The 20,864-nt window shown below is 22.4% G+C and overlaps 3 protein-coding genes across 3 annotated transcripts; all 3 read right to left on the bottom strand.

Annotated features, from left to right (window-relative positions):
• Positions 1–58: 58 nt before the first annotated feature.
• LOC107998318 (dystrobrevin beta-like) lies at positions 59–17,740 on the bottom strand. The gene is given in 22 exon segments (XM_062076105.1): positions 59–839; positions 915–1,108; positions 1,204–1,302; positions 5,209–5,402; positions 5,461–8,501; positions 9,030–9,089; positions 10,598–10,743; positions 12,309–12,607; positions 12,725–12,890; positions 13,579–13,697; positions 13,794–13,832; positions 14,264–14,345; positions 14,453–14,551; positions 14,643–14,770; positions 14,860–15,026; positions 15,541–15,649; positions 15,762–15,913; positions 16,004–16,086; positions 16,280–16,496; positions 17,390–17,554; positions 17,630–17,665; positions 17,668–17,740. Coding segments are annotated over 18 exon segments (2,388 nt in total). The 5' UTR covers positions 17,726–17,740; the 3' UTR covers positions 59–839; positions 915–1,108; positions 1,204–1,302; positions 5,209–5,402; positions 5,461–8,238.
• On the bottom strand, positions 1,596–4,139 carry LOC114577612 (leucine-rich repeat-containing protein 9-like). Its single transcript, XM_062076108.1, has 2 exons — positions 3,012–4,139; positions 1,596–2,915 (listed from the first exon to the last, which is right to left on the bottom strand). Exons 1-2 carry the CDS (start codon positions 3,081–3,083, stop codon positions 1,767–1,769), a joined length of 1,221 nt encoding a protein of 406 aa, XP_061932092.1. The 5' UTR covers positions 3,084–4,139; the 3' UTR covers positions 1,596–1,766.
• On the bottom strand, positions 3,240–5,485 carry LOC133666190 (leucine-rich repeat-containing protein 9-like). The gene is made up of 8 exons (XM_062075866.1): positions 5,448–5,485; positions 5,209–5,266; positions 5,011–5,151; positions 4,777–4,911; positions 4,611–4,688; positions 3,776–3,915; positions 3,498–3,696; positions 3,240–3,407 (listed from the first exon to the last, which is right to left on the bottom strand). The coding sequence occupies exons 1-8, from the start codon at positions 5,483–5,485 to the stop codon at positions 3,240–3,242; spliced, it is 957 nt and encodes a 318-aa protein (XP_061931850.1).
• Positions 17,741–20,864: the final 3,124 nt, after the last annotated feature.

Raw genomic sequence — 20,864 nt, forward strand, 5'->3', positions numbered from 1 at the left:
TGAAAATGCAACTACAAAATCTAACATCACAAATTTGATAAAAAAATAATTAACAAAATTTAACATAGATCGCCATTTATTCGATGATATAACGTATTATATAGAATTACTAAATAATAGTTAAATATTAGGTTTCATTTATGGGACTTGAATAATAATTTTTCCTCTTCACTTCCGGATCATTCTTGTACAGTTAAAAAAAGAAAAGTAAAAAAAGTAATAGTTGTAAACCGATTGTAAAATTAATAAATATTTTAACAATTATTCTTAAACACACATCCCTTTATTTTAAGAATATAACTTTTTCAAATTCGGATAGATGGCTTTTTTTTTATTTATTTCGCTTGTTGAATAAACTATTCTTCATACATTAGTTTGTTTCCCTTCTACTATTTCATAGCATAGTTTGTATTTCTTTTAGTAACTGTGTAATTATGTAATATAAACATATGTATAAATTATAAATTATAATAGTAATAATAATTATATAGATGAACAAGTACGAGTCATTCGCAAAAATTAATTTATAAAATAAGTATGTATAAATATTATTATTTTATATATATATTTATTATATATAAATTTATTCAAATAATTTATTCATATTTAAATTTTATATTTTTATAATTTATTAAAATTATTCTAAATAAATTTAATCAAGTAATACAATTTACAAATTTTATTTCTTTAAACTAAATTTTTTAAATTGTTGCATCTTTAATTCCAAAATCTTGAAAAATTATTTTATTTTCATTTATTTCATTGCAAAAAGGATTTCCTTCAAACGTTATTTCTTCTAAATTTTTTAATAATAATAAGTATTGTATTTCAATTTTATTCTGAAATATAATATTACTTATTATTAAATTCAATGTTTATTCTGTATATTTAATTTCATAATAATATTTACTTACTGTTAAACAATTATGAGCAACATATAATTTTTGTAATTTTTTTAATGATTTTGTAAATTCCAATGATTTTATTTTATTATATTCAAGAGATAAAAACTTCAGATTATTATTTTCAATGAAATCTTCTACATTTAATAATTCAATTGCATTGTAATCCAAAGTTAGATATTCCAGTGTAGAACAATGAGTTATTTCTGAATATTTCATATAAATTTATAAAAAATAATAAAATTAATATAATTATTAAATTATATTACATATAAATATATATAATAATATAAAATATTACCATTAATATTCTGAAGATAATTATTGTTTAAAAATAGATGTTTTATTACTGGTAGTTTTTGTTTAGTAATACTCATTACTGATTTAATGCAATTATGATCTAAAAATAAAGTGTACAATTTTGGAAATGTATAATTATTTTTTTCATAATTATTTCCATTAAATGTTTCAAGACAATTATAACTTAAACATAATGTACGTAAATATTTAAAAGAATGGAGACCCCATAAATAAGTTATTCGATTTTTACTTAAATCTAAACTTTCTAATAGTGGTAGAAATTCTGCTGAAAGATCCACCTAATGTACAGAAGAATTTAATAAATAAATATTATAAAATTGACAATATATTATTTAATTAATAACATACTTTTGATAAAGAACAATCAACTAGACTCAGTTGTGTAATATTTGTTAAATGATCTGTTGCATATATTGCATTTAACATATGTTTATCAAATTTGTTACCAAATATACATCTTGCTTCAGAAATATCAGAATTTCGTACATATTCTCCAGAAATATACTACTAGTAATATTATAATCATATGCATTCATATAATTTTTAATTACTTTTTATAAATAATTCAAAATAATTAAAGATTTTACTTACTTCAATGTTACTTAAATGAAATATGATAAATTTTTTATATAATTCATCTGTACTTATAGGATTATTACAAAAATCTATAACATGTAATGTTTGCCAAGTTTTAATATTTTCTATTTGTGCTATGTTCCTTATTTTATTATTTCCACAATAAAATTCTTGTAAAGTATAAAATGTTCCCATTGATTCCAAATTTGTTATTAGATTATTAGTCAAATCTAAATATTTTAATGTTGGAAAATTATCTTGAGTAAAATTATCTAACACTGAAATAAAATTATTTCCAAGATTCAGTTTGATCAGATGTTTTAAAGGTTTTATAGAAGGAAATGTAGGCAATAAACAACAAGTAGCACAAAATTCTTGCACATTTCTTGCTCTTTTCAAAATGTTTAATGCTACAGTAAAATTATGTGATATATGAATGTATTTTGCTTGTTCTATATTTTTTTTTTCTAGCAATTTTAATTCTTCTATATTTTTTAATATACTTTGTTTTAAATAAATTAGCTTGTTACGTCGTTTGTTATTTAATTTACACATACCAAATGCACAAGGAAAATAAATTTGAGGAAAATTAAGATTTTCACATTTATAATTATTAATGAACTGTAATTTTGGTAAATTTATATGTAATAAATGTTCAATTAGTTGAGGATCAATAACATCATCAAAAGGATTATTATATATCTTCAGTTTATACATATTAGGTATATAAGTTGTAAAAATATTAATACATTCAAAACAATACATCAACATGTTCCATGATATGTCTAATTCTTTTAGCATAGATAAAGTTTTTTTAATATGTAATAATTTTATGTTATTAAAACTTATATTTAATATTTGCACATTTTTTATAAAATCTGAGTTTGGAAATTCATTTAATTGATTGTAAGAGATATCAAATTCTTTTAAGTTAGGCAAATTTAAATCTATATCTATTGCATTTATCTTCTGTCCAGAAATACATATTCTTACAAGATTGTATATTCCAGCTTTTTTATCAATATTAATATATTGCATAATATTAGAATTAGATAAACATGTAAATATAGTATCATCTGTTGTACATGCAGTTATAGGATTTTTATGTTCTTCTTCCTATAAAGTATATATAAATTATTCTTTGTAAATGAAATTTTGAATATCATCAAAAATATATTAAAGATATTAAATTGTAATGATAAAAATTATTACTTTTTTTAATTCATAGAGTACATATTCATACTCTATTACAAATATAGGATTTTTTATATTTGTATTCATCATCTTAAATATCTGACAAATTTCATTTGAATTATTTTCATAATTTGTATGTTTTATATGTAAACAATCATATACATTATCTACTCTGAATGAAAATATGAAAGTTTTTATATTTTTATAATATAAAAAATAATATTAAAATAAATAGTATTATAGTTATTACTTTTCAATAGAATTAGAAATTGGTGTTTGTATGAGCACACAAACACGACTTCTTTCATAAATATTGTAAAGACTTAGAGCATTATTATTTTTCTTTTTAGGAAATACTTTATTTAACCAATTACAATCTGCTGCTGCCAAACAATTAGTTACTGTTATTTCTTCCTATTAATTAAAATATTTATTACTTTATAATTTATTTTTTAAAAGAAGTGAAATTTTATTATATAATTATAAATGAAGAAATATAAATACTTTACTAAATAAGTCATTTTGAAGAAAGCTAAAAGGCCATTTTTGAATATCTGTTATTCCGGGTATAGCTAAAATTCTTAAAATCATATTGCATTCATCTGATTGTAAACTTTTATTTTTAGTAATATTTAACAAATCAATTTCTTTACTACTTATTTTTGTTACCTTATGCAATCTTAAATCTGTTATACCTATGCCACTTAAAATGAGAAAATTATTATAAATATTTTATAGTTTAAAAATTTCAACTATTGTAATTGAAAACATACTTTACATACTTTTTTATAACTGAACACAATGATGCTTGTAAAAATTGTTTACATAATTGAATAACTGTGTTTTCTGAAGCAGTATTATATTCAACAAAATTTATATTCCCACAATAATTTATATTAATTAACAATTGTTGTTGCAAAATCTGATATATAAATAGTATTGAATTACCAAAAGTAATTCATTTTAGATAATTTAAAAAAAAAACAAATAATTAAGTCATTATTATACTTTAGATTGCAAGATTAGATTTTCTCCCATTTCCTTGATTTGTTTTTTATTTAATTTCATTTGCAATATTATATTTTGTGATTCATCATATGCTCTATATTTTAAATACTTTTCATCATTCTTTATAATAAACAAAAAATAATTAATAACTTACTAATAATTAAAATAATTATATATTATATAATATATACATTATAATATATTATTAATATATTATTAATAATTATTAATAAAATTATTATTAATATATATTATATAATATATATTATATAATACCTTAAGTATCTTTTCCATTCCAATTGTATATAATTGATTTTTAAAATAATGCAAATTTTTTTTATATTCCCTATATTTATATTTTAATAAACTTAAATTCATATTTAATTGCTTGTGAAAAAATACGTTATAATATATTATTTGTTTTCTAAAAATAAAATTTTATTTCTTAAATCTCATTCAAAAATATTATTATACTAATAAAAGATAATATAAATACTTGAAAAAGTGATTGATCCAACGTCTTTCTTTTTCACATATTTTGTAATGATCTAATTTTTTAATATGTGGTAGATAATGAATAAGATACATACGATAATTGCAACAAGTTACCAAAGGACAATTTCCATATAATGGATCTGCAAATACTAATGAATCTAATTTTTGCAATTGTGCCAAATATTTTATGTCCTTAGTAGTTAAAAAGATATATTAAATATTATTAATTATATATATTATTAATATAAACACAAATTATTTATTTAAATATTTTATATACTTTTATAATGCATAAAGGATTTCCTGATAGATTTAAATTACATAATTCAGATTTTCTCCAGGATATTTTATTTATTCTTTCCAATTTATTATTAGCTAAATTAAGCTCTTGTAACCACGTTAATGTATCTAAATTCTATATATATTACTATATTATATTATTATTATATAAAATATTATTTATATTTTAATGAAATATAATTTAATAATAGAAATAATTAAAATATAGATATACCTCAAGTTTTTGTATATTGTTTCCTGATAGATGTAAAATATTCAAATGAGAACAAGTTTCTAAATTTGGTATATAAGATATTTCATTGGAATATAGATAAAGTTTTTTTAATAAACAATTTTCTTTAAAAGATGGTATCTCCTAAATAAATAAAATTTTAATTTCTAATATTTCATTAATATTGAATTATGTTATTACCTTAATACCACATTCAACAATCCATAGTTCTTGTAATTCAGTTAATTGTGAAATTGCACTAAAAGAAGTAATATCTCGTTGACCGATTATAATTAATGTTCGAATATTTTGTTTTAAAAGCAATAGTTTTTCGAACGATATAATTGTAGAATAGAATAAACATAATTCACGTTTATTATTATTTCTCTTCTTACCTACAAATATAATTATTTATTAAAAATAATTTTATCTTTTTTTACATATTTTTATTACCTTTATTATCCATAAAATCATCCATTATCTTATTTATCTTATATTTTAACCTTTATTTATTAATGTAAATCTTTATTTACTAATAGCAATTGTTTCAAATTTCATCTTTTCATATTGAAATATATTCAAAAATTTTCTTAAATTATTAAACTAATTAATAATTTAATACTAAATTAAATAATAATTATTAATTTCATATAGAATAAATTGTTATTAATTATCAATTATAAATTATTATATATTTTAATATATTTTTAAATTTTTTTCAATTTTTATTGCAATTTTTATTTTTATTTACAATTATTATATCATTCAATATTTATTCAACTTAATTTTGAAGTTATTAAAAATTTTCATTAGTAATTATGGTAATTTATTACATTTTTTTAATATTGTAAACAAAATATAAAATAAAATTATTTTAAAGAAATTTAAATGGAAATCATAAATCATAATTAATTATTAATAAAAATTGTTTTTAGTAGAAATTAGTAGAAGTGTATGATATGATTTCATCTTTTTTTTATTTAATAATTATATCGCGTAATTACTACATATAGACAAGGAAGATTATTAGACAAGGAAAAACTCATATAAATATATATATATATCTATACATAGAATGTTTTATATATATCATATTGTACCATACAATACATAAAAATTATAAAATGTGCATTTTTCTATATTAAGTACAATTTAGTCGTTATTTATTGAAATAATATTTAATCTAGGAACTAAAGTGGAAATATATAGCATATAAAACAAATTCAATTTTTCTAGTCTTATACATTATACAATCACATCAAATATGATGTATGCATTTATGTATTATTTATAATTACTGTGTAAAACTTAGGCATTTAAATTTAATATTTTTTAAATATTAAAGTTAATATTTTATAAAATATTAAAGAAATTAAATTAAATTAAGAAAAACTACATTGATACGTTCAAAATGCCTAAGCAATACATTAAAATGTACATTAAAATGTTGTCTACGGATGCTAATATTTTATGTTTAACATATAATCGACAATGAAATTTATATACATTATTTCTCTAATATTTAAGTTATAGTATCTCAAAGCCACTGAGTCATAAATATTTTTTCATCAAATACCTAAAAAATATTTTATTGTAAATTATTTAAAGCATTTTGATAATAGGAACTTGTTTCATCATAATAAGTTTTCCTAATATTATATAAATGTTATTAATCCATTTTATAATTATTATGAAATATCTTATAGAATTTAAGTGTGCAAAAACCCGAAATTAGATATTCTACATATAAATTGAATCGAGTCTATATGATTGAATTTAAATTTCAGAAATACATATGTATCTCTAAATATATATTTAAAATTATAAAAGTATAATAGTGTATCGTTTACACAGTGGATCTATTTTAAATAATTGCATATTTTTAGAAAATTCTAAATATTTGTATATCTCTTTCTCAGGAATGCAAAATTAATTATTATTATTAAATTATTAATGAGAATGAGAACATAATTATATTATTTTACATGATAATATAAAAGAAAAAATTTTATTTATGAGTCATTAGCTCCGAGGTGCATATTTTTTTAAAAAAAAAAGATGGAATGCATTACAAAAGTTCTTATAATATTTAAATATGATTCATATAACTACACATATTAAGCATATAATGAAATATATTTAAAATGTGTATACTATAATTTCAATTTTTAACGATTATATAAAGTTTATGTTGAATGTTATATCTAATTCGTATGAATGTACAAAAAAACTCGAGACTCTGCAACTAATTATAAGCGTTTGTTAACAGCATTTGTTATTTTTTATTTTAAAAAAGTTTTTTAATTATATACCTACTTACCTTCTTATATAAAGTTGATCAAAGAGATCTGTGCAAAAATTTATCTCATTTTTAACATCTCTACACACAATAGATTAAATAAATCATTTTTTTTCGTATTGAGCGCTCAAGTTTATGTTAATGTTTCGAATTTTTATGATAAAATTACATGAATTATAAGATTTTGTATGTAAAAGTAGTTATTATGTAAGTGAAAAAAATTTGCTTAACTTGATTTAAAAATCAACTTTTATATTTTTAGGCCCATAAACACTGCGAATTATATTCTTTCATTTCAGTTATTTATAGCATTATATTTAATACGTTTAATTATACTCATAAAAAAAAAGAAAGATAATATATATACATATAAAAAAAAATAATTCAAGAATTTTAAATATATTTGTTATAAAAGAAAATATTTGAAATATAAATCTAACAGAAACAATATTTTAATCACAGTAGGAAAACAAAATTTTATATTTTATGAAATATGTTAAAAACAAATAACAAATATTAAATAATAGATTTATTTTTTCTATAAATATGTATTATTTAATTTTATCTATTTGTTAAAATTTTATAGAAATGTCTTATGAATTTCGGTCTGCTGATAATTATTTTTTTTTTTTTTTTTTTTTTGATTAAAACAATTTTGAAGATGTAAGATTTTAAATATTGTCCAAAATCTAATATTGTACTGATTATATTTCGTACTAACACATATATATATATATATACATATATATATACATATACATATACATATACATATACATATACATATACATATACATATACATACATATATATATATATATATATATCCATCATAATTGGTAGAACTACAATAATTTATTTGCGTTTTTTCCATTTGGTAGCAGTTTCTAAGCCGTTAGAATTCATATGTATAAATGTGACATGTAATAAACTTATCGGTTGACCCATTTCTTTGCCGGTTCCGTCCAGTTGGTTTCATTTTCATCTTCTTTCTCTCCATCTGCCTCTTCCCTTTCACCCCTTTCTTGTTCTTGCTCACTGGATGGTGTGGCGGATGGTGTCTGCGAAATATTAACATTACGCGCACGCAATTCAGCCAAAAAATCATTTTCTTGTTGATAGCGTCGTTGAAGTTCTTCTCTCCAAGAATTTCCGCCACCGCTACTATCATCGCCATCCTCGCCAGCCTCGAAATCTGAAGATGAATCGTTTTAAGTTACACAAATTAATTTAGAGATCATAAATTCATTTCTTATATGCAAATAAATTTTTAACAGTTCATCTTTTGATTTTCCGTGTAAAAAAGAATTCTAATAAATCAATATGAATACTATATGTCTACTTAAACGATAAGCTTATCTACATTATTATATCGATACTATTATTTACAATTGAAATGAAAAGAATTATTTGTCCACAAATATATATATATATATATAATTAATTGCTTATGTATTTTACAAATATACATATAATTAAATAAAACCATCGATCATCTATTTCTAATGAAAAGTAATGGCAATATAATTAATACAAAAATACCTGATATTTAATTTAATCAATACTTTAACTTTCTGAAATAATAAATACATTTACTAACTTGTTTGCTTAATATAATAATCATAGTATATTTATGCGAAAAAGCATGTGATGTAATGTTTAAAAAATGCTTGTGAGAATATAAAAATATAGGAGAATATTTGAAATTTTAACAAACTCTTACCTAACGGCTTTCTGATGTTAATTCGGCCAGAGTTGTGAGAATGATCCTCCTGGTCTGAGTCTGCAAGGCACCAGGATACATTCACAGGGGGTGCATCACACACATTCCACAACACGTCTAAAGTGTCATTTGTATATGGAAATATCTATCTTTTTGCCAAAATTTAAATACAAATGGAATATTTTATATATGGGCTTCACATTTAAATTTTATATTTAAATTTTAATAAAATATTTTTTATAATAGTGATAATTATTTTAATAAATAATATTAATAATATTTTTATATTTTTTAATTTGAAACTCTTATAATATCTAAAACAAAAAGAATTTATGATATAATAAATTTCAAAATACCAATTAAGAAATTAAAAGTTATTTTTATTTTATAATAAATATAAAAATGAAATAATTTTTACCCAATTTCAAATTATTTTCAGATTATTTTTAAATTAATTAATATTAAAATGATGAATTATCTTAAAATGAACATTTACTGTTTTACGTGTAGTGTAGTCTGTGCTAGTTCTAGACTAAATTTAGCTAAATCTATACTAAGTAAGAGAAAATAAGAATTACAACAGGCAAATCGTGTAAAAAGAGGCAGAAATTAAGTATTTACATTTGTAAATATGTTATTAATATTGGGTAATTTATAAAATTATTATAAAATGTGTTTTGAATTTTTAAAATAAATTAAAAAATTATTGTGACTATATTTAATAAATTTTTCTATTCTTTTATTAAATTTGCCAATATAAAATGATATTTATAATATAAAATGATTTTTTAAAAATATTTTCAACACATGATTCGTATTTAATATTTAAAAAAAATTACATATTATCTTTTTCATTTTGTTAATATTAAATACGAATATGAAATTTATTTTTCTTGTAATATAAATATTAATGAAAATTTCATGAAGAATATAAAAAATTGAACATAGTTTAATTTATTATTTTGTTATTATATATTATATATATAATAATAATTTACCTTTAATTTGAGTTTTAGTTCCATAATAAGTTCATAAAATTTTTTCACTAAAAACGGGTAGGAAAATGCATTATTACATGCTATAAAATCTAACGATGTGATAGAAGAAAATACTGCCAAACATGCCTGTTTACACTAATATGAACAATAGTATGAGAAAATGTATTTACGAAAAACATTTACTTGAAACAAATTATTCTATATTGTTTCAATCTTTTCTTATAATCAATCAAGTACATAAAATATTACGAATAAAATAAAAACATACACATTGGTAATAATTTTTTGATTACTTTACTTATTTAAACTACTCACAAGTATTTGTCCATTGATAAATTTTCTTTTAAAATTATGAGATATTAATCATTACCTCTTCACATTGGTTATAACTTTTTAATTTTAGGGACTAATCATTTCTATACCTTACATTTCTATATCAAATATACAATTATTGAAGACCTATATTAAAAATGATAACTAGATACAAATTTTTGTGCCATTTTGAACTACCAAAGTATTTTGCATACATTTTTGATGCAAAGTATATTGAAATGTGTAATAATAACATACCCGAATTTAATTCCCTCACGAGTGTTGACATGGCATTAGTAACACTGTCAGCAGCTACCAATAAGTCATTTCGTAAGGATCGGCCCAAGCTATTATTCGCACTGCTGGAACCACTTCCTGGCAAGCTGTTTGTCCTGAACGCAGACCTGACATCGAAAATCTCTATTTTCTTTGCATAAAGCGACTTCCAAATAAAAACTAAGTCAAAATCGTGACATGCCACGCTTATTGTGCAAGCATTTTGGGTCGAATATTTTTTTTATATTTATTACATTGAAATTAAATCATTAAACGGAATATTTGCAAATTTTAAATTAATAATATTACTAGCATAAACATGCAACACTAAAAAAAAGCAGTGATGATAATAAATTTCTTTTTTTTATTTTATTTATATTTAAAATTTACGTATAGAATGTTAGTAATTTAGTATTTACTTTTAAAACTTTAATTTTTACGTATTATTTTTCAAAATTTCAATTTTATGTAATTAAGATATATTATCATAAGATTATTATATATAAATAAATATATTTTTTTAAATTGTACAAGTATATTATAAATTAGGTAAAATAATATATACAACTGAAAATAAAAGATATTTAATACATGAAATTACTTTAATTTATTAAAAAAAATAATGTAGACAATAATTGTACAATTCTATATAAAAGTAAAATGTAACAACATTTTTCTAACATATAGTAAAATATCTCAAAATATTCTATAAGGTACATTAATGCCAGTTATCTCATTCAATTTAAATACACATGCCTTTAATATTTTATCAGTTAAATGCATAAGGAAAAATTAAGATAACATAAAAGTGTAAAAATTCAATAGAGCTTAAAAGCATCACAAAATAGCAAAAAGCAATGACTTATAAGTGTAATTTTAACAAAAAATGCAATTAGAATTTGCAATGCAATATAATTAATGTAAAAATATTTCAAAATGTAAAAATCTTGAATTATGCAACTAGTACCAAACTTATTCCTGTTACTAGTTGTTCAAGTATGCATTCTCATAATATTCGCATGCAACAATTAAAATTATAATTACTGTGCAATTTTTTTTATAAAATATAGCTACATATCTATCATAACTAGCATTGTGTATTTCGAAGAAATCAATTTTAAATAAATGTGTATAATATATAAATAAAATTATTAATTAATAATGTTATTTTTTAAATTGATAAATACAAAATGACTGATTTCTTCATCTAACTTATATAATTTTTTACTACATGTACAAGTTGTGATTTTTCAATATGGCTTAGAATACATAGTAAATGTCGATAATATATAAAATTTTGTTTCTTTATATAAAATTACTTTATATAAAAGTAATTTCTTTTAATATCTAAGTACGTTACAAATCTTTGTACAAAAGATTCTTACGTACAGATTTCATAAATATATTGACAAGAAATAGTACTACAAAATATTAATAAAAACAAGAAACACATTTTATCTTGTTTTTATAAATATTATATGTATTTAAAACTTGTCCAAGTATTTCTGAATATTTCTTTAAATATAATTTTACCTAAATTCAAAAACCACTTCTAAATTATTTAATAGTAGAAAATAAAATAAAATTTTTTATACAAAGATTGTAATTTTATTTTTCTGTTGTAATATTACTTTTTATTCTTGACTATTTTTTTTATTGATTTCTAACACAAATTTTTCATATGCGCGCCTACCTTACATCACCTCCAACACATGATAAGTTATCTGGAATAGGGTTTTGTATTGTTCCCAGCATGGTATTATTGGTTACACTCGCCACTGATGTTGTTGGAACAGGACTCTGATAGCTTTGAGACATTTGCTGTTGACTTTGTGATTGTTGTTGTTGTTGTTGCTGTGGCGTTGTAGAAAGTGGACCACCTGGAGTTGGTGGGGCTGATCTACTACTTGGTACTGCACCAGGTGGTAGAGGTGGTGATTTTGTACTTCGTGGTGAACTATTGGGTGTTGATCTCGGAGATGCTTGGTGATTCTATAATAATAAAAATTATGATTTCATAATAATAAAAAATTATTCTAATGAACATTATATTATGATCATATCATTTAAATATTTTTTAAAAAATAATAAATTATTTTTAAATAATACCTTTAACATTTTCATTAAACCTTCTAACTGTACCATTAATTGCCTTCTAGAATCTTGTAATGTTGCTAAATGAGTTTCTAATTCATCCTTTCTTTGCCTCAAAGCTCTTAGTTCTGACATTAATGCAGGATTTTCCAAACCAGCTGCTTCTATCTCTTGTTGTCTCCTATAGTTAAATTCAATGTTAATTAATGATAAAGATTAAATTGAAAACAAAAGCTAGAATATCTTTTGAAGCAGATATTCCATTCTACTATTCCATTCTACTATTAAAGCTGAAGCGAGAATATATTATTAATGTGGTGTCTGTATGTGAATCTAATGAATCTCTTAGTTTTAAAAATGAAATTAATATTTAACTAAAACAATTTAAAAATAACTTTTATTGTATTGTATTGTATTTGAACAAGATAATTTACTTAATTACTCCAAATTTACAAATAACATAAGATCAATATTATATTATATCGAAAATTAAAAATGAACTAAAAGTAATAAAATGAAAAGAAACAAAATGATAGGAAATTTTTAAACTAATGAAAAAAATATTAACATTACAAGCAGGAAATTATCAATGTTAGTAATCATTTTAAATTTATAACACTTCGATTTTAAGGAATTTATAGAGTTATATAAATGAAATATAAATGTAATTGAGTATAAGAAGATAAAATTGTATTTATGTTAGTATTTATTGTTGTGATGTCTTCAGCACTAATATACATATTCTATGCAACCAAAATGATTTAAGCGAAACAGAATGTTCTTTTTAACATGCATGATCCTAGGATGGTTCGACAGGATGATCTCGAGGTTTAGGCTTGATATAAAGGAAATAAACGACACAGGTATACCTTAACCTTGCAATCTCGCGCATTATTTCCTTGTTCTTTGCCTCTAACTGTGATATAAGTTCACGTTGTGCTCTCGAGGCGTCTAATGATGCCAAATTAGCATCTGATGGTGTCCTACCCTGTAACATAGAAATCAATGTTTTCAAATCATTTGTAAAAAAATTTGAATTTTACAGGAAATTATACTAGTGATAATTAAAATTTCGCATACTTACTGCTTGATCAGCTTGCGACATTCTAGATGCGGCACGAGGCTATATAGTTATAAAATTAAAATTAGTCACACAAAGTTTCAGCTGAACGTTTAATTATGTTTGTTGCTCTAATCTGACAACCACAGGTTTCGTGCAATATTTCATGCATTTATCGTGAAATTATCAAAGTAGTTATAGTTTTAAATATTCCTACAAATCTTATAGAATATATATATATATATATTATAGATTATTAGATATATATATTATAGATATTATAGATTATATTTATTAAAGCAATTTGTATAAATTAATTATTTGAATAATTTTTAATATATTATGGTTTTTTTCTTATGCAAGCAATATGAAATTACATAATTGTTAAATTGTAATATTAAAACAAAATATTAAACGTATATTCATATAGTTGTATAGAAAAGTAAACAACAAACATTAAACGTTAGTATTTTAGAATAAATAAAATATCTTACCATAGTCCTAGCTTCCTGAGCCAACCTTTGTGCGTATCGTGCTATTAATTTATGTTCATCATCCAGTCTTGAACTATCCATACTGTATATTGTATGAATAAAAAAAAATATAAAAAAAAAAATAAATACAATTGTGACGTGCATTTATTTAGTATAAGCTGTGATAATTTTGATTTGTTTCATATTCACCTTCTTAAAGTAGAACGGCTGTCCATTGATCCAGAATCAAAAGGTGCCATAAAACCTGGGTCTGGAAAACCATTGTGAGATGGTAAAGGTGATGGTGGACTGCAATGCAAATAATTTATTTTTGATTGAAGAATCGTATTCATATTGATGATTATACATATTTATTGAATATAATAATGGTAACACTCACACTATGTGGGATAAATCTAATGTTTTCTCGGGCTGTTCTGGAAATCTCGGTAAACTATTTTTCCCTTTCTCAGGTACGCATCTAAAGCTTTTTCGTAAGGAATGACCAATTTGTTTGCTCGGTGATTTCTATAAAACAAACAATAAAAATATGTTAATATAAAGTATGTATATCAATATTGATTTATTAAAAATTTTGAAAATTGTGTTCAACATACAAAACTACTGTACTCTCTTGTTTCATGATCGTTATTATGTGTTCCCGAGACTTTACCGCGCCAAAAACAGTCTTGGCAAAGTTGATATGAATGACATTTTTGACATCTGTATCGGAAGCCGGTGAAGTTCTCTTTATGACACGCATCACACATGACAGGATGGGCCACTAAATATGAATATGAAAAAACTCAATTATAATATCTTTAATAATAATAATTAGTAATATATTAAAAAATTGCTTCTTGACATTAAAAATCTTTTGATGTTATGATGTTATATGAAATATAAAAAACGCATCATTTATAATTTTTATTCTCAGCTAAAATATTTACTGAAGGAAAATGAAATGTGATATACATTGTCTAGAATTACTGAAAGCATATAATCATAAAACAGATAAATTTGATTCCATATTTTGAAAGAATTCAAAATAGATACTTTAAAAATATTCTAAACTATTTTTCAATTTATATTAAATAATTATTTAATAATTATCTTTTTAAATTAAATTTTTATTCATAATTTTATTATTTACGAAATTACTTATGAAGAATAATTTTTTATAAAATAATTTTATCTTATATGACAATCAATACGATTTAAATTTTGAACCGTAAAATCTTTAATAATTATAAAGTTTTTTAATTCGGAAATAATTTAATTAAAATTTCTAAAATTACCTGTTTCAACAGCAGCCATTCTATGGTATAATGGAAGCCAAATTAAACAATGTGGTCCTGGATCAGACATAAGCGTATCCAAAAAATCGTTAACCGTGACTTTCGAATTCTGAAACACGATGTAATATCCAACGATATTTATTTCCAAGTCGAATTAAATTTAAAAAAGTTTTTCTAATTATCGACAATATACGGACAAAAATTTATTTTAATGAACTTACTTGGGGAAATATTGAATTAGCAAGACCTTCAGAGTATCCAAATGATGGGGATTCATAAACCGCAGCCGTTAACGATAGAACTTCTTTTAAATACTCGGAAAATCTCCAGTGTATCATGTGACCATTGCTATCCGATATTTGCGAATATATATCTGCTCGAGATAAGTAAATCAAATTAATTAAATAATTTGTAACAATAATAAGACTTTCTTAATGTAATAATAAAAGTTAAGAACACTTACATCGAAATTTATCCATGAGTTTTCCAGCACATAACGTAGCTAATGCTACTTTCACCGAAAAAACGGATATTTTATTGTTTTCCCTATGAAAAGTATTTTTTTTTATTTTTTAATTTCTAATGATTTAAGTGATAATTAATAAATATAATTATCATCAATAAGTTAATTTACATGTTAATTTTTAATTTAAATTACTTTCATTTGAAAAAATGATTTAATAATAACAATTGAAAGAGAAATATAAAATAAAATATTTATAATTTAATCTATATATACCCTGTAGTATAGGCAGCGATTAACCAATTCATTAATAGTGCAGTTGTAGCATCGACTTTTGCTTGTTGCGAAACAGGCACTCGTTTATTAAGGGCATGAAATAAGGAAGACAATAAAGTTTCTAATCTCGAAACTCCTAACGTGCTCGATGGTTCCAATGTATTTAAACCATTTTCCCGAAATGCTTCGATCACGTTCCATATGTCCACATTATGTACTGTATAGAACAGAAAATGCCTAATTTATTGAAAATGAATACTTTCTGAGTCATAATATAACATTAAGCACTATCAAGTGCTATTAAAAGTTTTGTAAACTCAAATAGTCGATAAAACTTTCTATTAAGAGGTCAATAAAACCTAGGAGTTACTAACCAAGTACATGATAAAGCAAAGGATTCTTCGTCCATAGTACTGAAAGTTTTGTAACCTCAAGCAGTCTATAAAACTTCTCACCAAGTAATTAATGGAATCTAGGAGTTACTAGCCAAATGAATGATGAGGGCAAAAGATTCTTGGTATCAAATAAAATATTTAATAAGGGATTTCTTGTGTCTGGTTGAAACATAGTATTCTAAATATTTGATTAATAAGTGATTAAGAGTTTAATAATATTTCAACGTTGGGTTCTATAGTAATTCAATCTAATTGATATTATATGATATTATATTTAATGACAATTTAATAGCAATACTAAAAGTAATATGATAATTTCTGAAGATAACTAGTTTGGAGATTTTTAAAATTAAGAAAATGTATATAAAATTTCATAAATTTAGTCCATTTATAAAATAGTTTGTATTATTGCTCTTATTTTCCTGTACTTAATGTAACTTTTTGATGCTTCTTATTAATCTTTTTAATCTTTTATATATTTAATTTGCTTTATTTAATTTTTATTAAAATATTAATTCCAGTTTTTTATATTATTTCAATTTCTTGAATTAAAAATGATCTTATTTATATATTATATAATATTCTAAAATTATATAATAATATAAATCTGATTATAAAAAGTTAATTAAATAAAATTTTAATCTGAATCTTATTAATTTTTTTTCGAATCGTGTTTATTATTTTTAATAATTATACACTAAAATTTCGTACTTACAATGAACTTTCTTTTGAATAAATCGCAACTTGCATGCAGTACGGTATGATGCAAATCGAATAGTATCAAAATTTTGCTGTCGCATTTCTTGCAATAACTGCAACCGACTTGCCTCTCCGGTACTGCTATTTCCCGACCCTCCTGCGCCATCCTCCGCCATTTTATCTATAATATAATAAAACTGAATTAAAATTATGTTAATTCAATTTTGTAGTGATAATTACTGAATATTGAAAATACATTTTATTATAACGTGATTTACTGTTGATAATAAATAAGCACGATTTTCTCTCGTAAGATCTTTGAAAGCACTGTGAGTTTAGTTGCTTCTTGCATATACAAGTTACACGTAAAACGAAGGTCATTCGTCGATTAGTCATCAACGCTCGTTAACTTGACTCATAATTATAAAACTTGCTTGTTAAACTTCCTACAACCGGAATTTTTAGCTGCTTTCATGAAATTTCAAATGTTAATTACAACAAAATGTGACAAAGAGAAAAATTTTGTTAAACATGTAATTTCCTTACGAATTTGAAAAATATTTTATTTAAGTTATATATATTTAAAAAATGAAAAATAATTATAAAAGATAGTAATAAAAATATTCTTTTATTTAACAATATATTTCTTAACAATGCGTACACAACTTAAGATATATAAAAATTATCGAAAAAGAGAATAATACAATATAATAATATAAATATAAATAATATAAATAAAATAAATTTCTACGTTTTTCGTATACTCATTCTTTCCATTTAAAATATTAATGATTGACAACTGATTGATATAGTATAATTTGATATAATTGATATAATTGATAATATATCATCATTAAATTATATATGAAAATATTTTTTGTTGCTAGTTGCGACAATTAGAAAAAACAGCATGAAGTTAAATTTAAAAATAAGAATCAAAAATTTATTGGACTTTTAAATTCTAGATTCACTATATTTCACTAGATTTTGTATTTCAATTTATATAAAAAGATCACAAAAGGACTATCAATTTGCATATATAAAATGAAATTTATTCGCAGATAATTAACTACCTAATGAAAATGAAATTTACATGCATTTTAATCAGTTATCTAAATGTCAGAGCAATAAATAAAAGAGATTTTTTAGATTTCTTTCTTCATTCGTTATGTGCCTATGAATATTTCAAAGATTTCGATGATATTTGAAGCATCTACCGTTCGAGAATTATTTACAGTAGTAAGCTTCATTGTATTGTTGATTAGTTTCAGTCTATTCAAATGAATCAAGCATTGTGCAATTAATTTGATGTTATTAAGATCAGAAATCGCATCGAAACCATAGCGACTTACGAAGAACTTTTAATCTTTCAATAACAATAACTTTTAATATTTTAATAAACCAATTTAAAAAAAGAGTTATTTTTTTAATTTCTAAAATTAAAATATACTTAATAAAATAAATGAATTAATAAAGATAAATTAATTTAATCATTATAAATTTATTATAAATTAATAAGTTTTTTCTTATCCAATATTACTCATATCAAATTTGATTTTATTTTTTTTTTTTCAAAAAATAAAGTAAAAATAATATATTCGAACTATTATTTATTCCTCATCTTCCAATTGTCCGCAATATAACCGTGTTATATTGCAAATTACCGCGCACTTTAATATCGATTCAATTATTTCACAAAGCCAATATTTCAATTTAAAATTCCTAAACGTTTGTTCGAATCGTTGAGTAGTTAACTATCGAGTACGACCTACCAATAGATAACAAAGAAATCGTGAAAACGAGGACGACAATTACTTTTATTTGCAATACATCTCGCGAAACATAACCTATTGGTTATTAATTTAAACCATTCAATAATTACTCGCTTAATAGGAGATATCGTTTGAGATGATAAGAGAAATCAAATTATATTGCAGAAACAATTAGAATCGATTGGTGAATCAAAGCAATTAATATCTCACTAGAAAATTATGAATGAATCTGTTGATTAATTCCATTCTATTTTAATGAAATATGTTTTAAAGGCGACTTTTTTTTTTGATACATATAATCGATCGAGATTTTTAATCTTTGAAATTTTTTGATATTAAATGATCATTGAATTTTTTTTATATCCATATGATTTAGCATGTATTTAGTATATCCATTTCTTATCAGTTATTTATATAAACACATCAAAGCGACCGACAACGACAAACAATATATATAACGGGTGAGTTCGTTATAAAATTATTTCTTCGAACAAAATCTTTTGTGAGATTTTTTGTAACTTAAGAATATTGAGTATTCCATAATTTTATCAGCAGGAATATTTCCCTTATTTTTGAAATCATTAAAAAAAAGGTTTCAGATAAAAATTGAATTTCAAAAGAGGAAAGAAGACATAATACGATATAAATAATATTAAAAGTTTATTGAGATCAATAATTGAAGAAAGAGATTATTAGCACATTGATCAAATCATGATTGAGAATAAGGACATGAATAATAAAAAAACGAAACAGTAACAATATAAAAATCATTTTTGATTCATTTTTTTTTAAATAGAGAGAACTACGTGAAACGAATTCTTCAAAGTTGTTCGAACTTTGTCAATTCTCTTTCAATTCTTTCTTCCAAAATCTCATGGTGATTGCCAATGAGTTTCACCGCATTACCTTCGAGAACTATTTCTTAATGCAACGAAGCGGGAAATCGATAGGAAAAATGACTCGTCGGTTTGTTGTCTGACAAAATGGAACGGAGACAGGTGCATTTAAAATGAAAAGTGCCGGGAGGAAGGGAAATCGAGTGAAAGAAAAGGGAAGGGAAAAAAGGTTGGAGCATTACATCTGTGCTTCGAGAGAGTGATGTCTCTGGCTGTTTTTGCTCTGCCGCCACGTATTTTTACTTTTACGGATTACTCTCTCGGTAAATTCACGACTCTGACGAAATATGATCCGGAAACATCTTTGAATACATCTGCGTATCTTGCTAAAAAAGTGAAACAATGATTTGTATTAAAATATATTTAATTAAGGCAGTTAATGCGTTTGAAGAAAAGAAAAACAATTCTTGTTTCAATTTGTTACATTTTAATTTCATTCTTAAGAAATATTATAATTATACTTTTTTATATTCTTTTCACTTGAAGAGTATACGAAATACAAATATTCTTTAATTCATAGGATGTTAAATATCTCGACATATGAATTGAAAATATTTAACAATGAATTAATAGCACGTATAAAATAGGTTCTGTTAATTGTATAATTGCATAACACAATTGTCGTGCAAGAAAAGTCATGTTAGTACAGATAAATTCCAATTAACAGGTTCATATTATTTCGTTACGACTATTTATCCCTTATGATAATATTTATTTCAATTAATAAGCATACAATATCATTCTGAATATATATTCAAAACACTACTTTATCTTTACATATTATTCAGTTATTCAGTTCGTCGCAATTCAATTCTTATCTTTG

This window comes from Apis cerana, linkage group LG6 (assembly GCF_029169275.1).
Source record: "Apis cerana isolate GH-2021 linkage group LG6, AcerK_1.0, whole genome shotgun sequence".
NCBI classification, from domain to species: Eukaryota; Metazoa; Arthropoda; class Insecta; order Hymenoptera; family Apidae; genus Apis; species Apis cerana.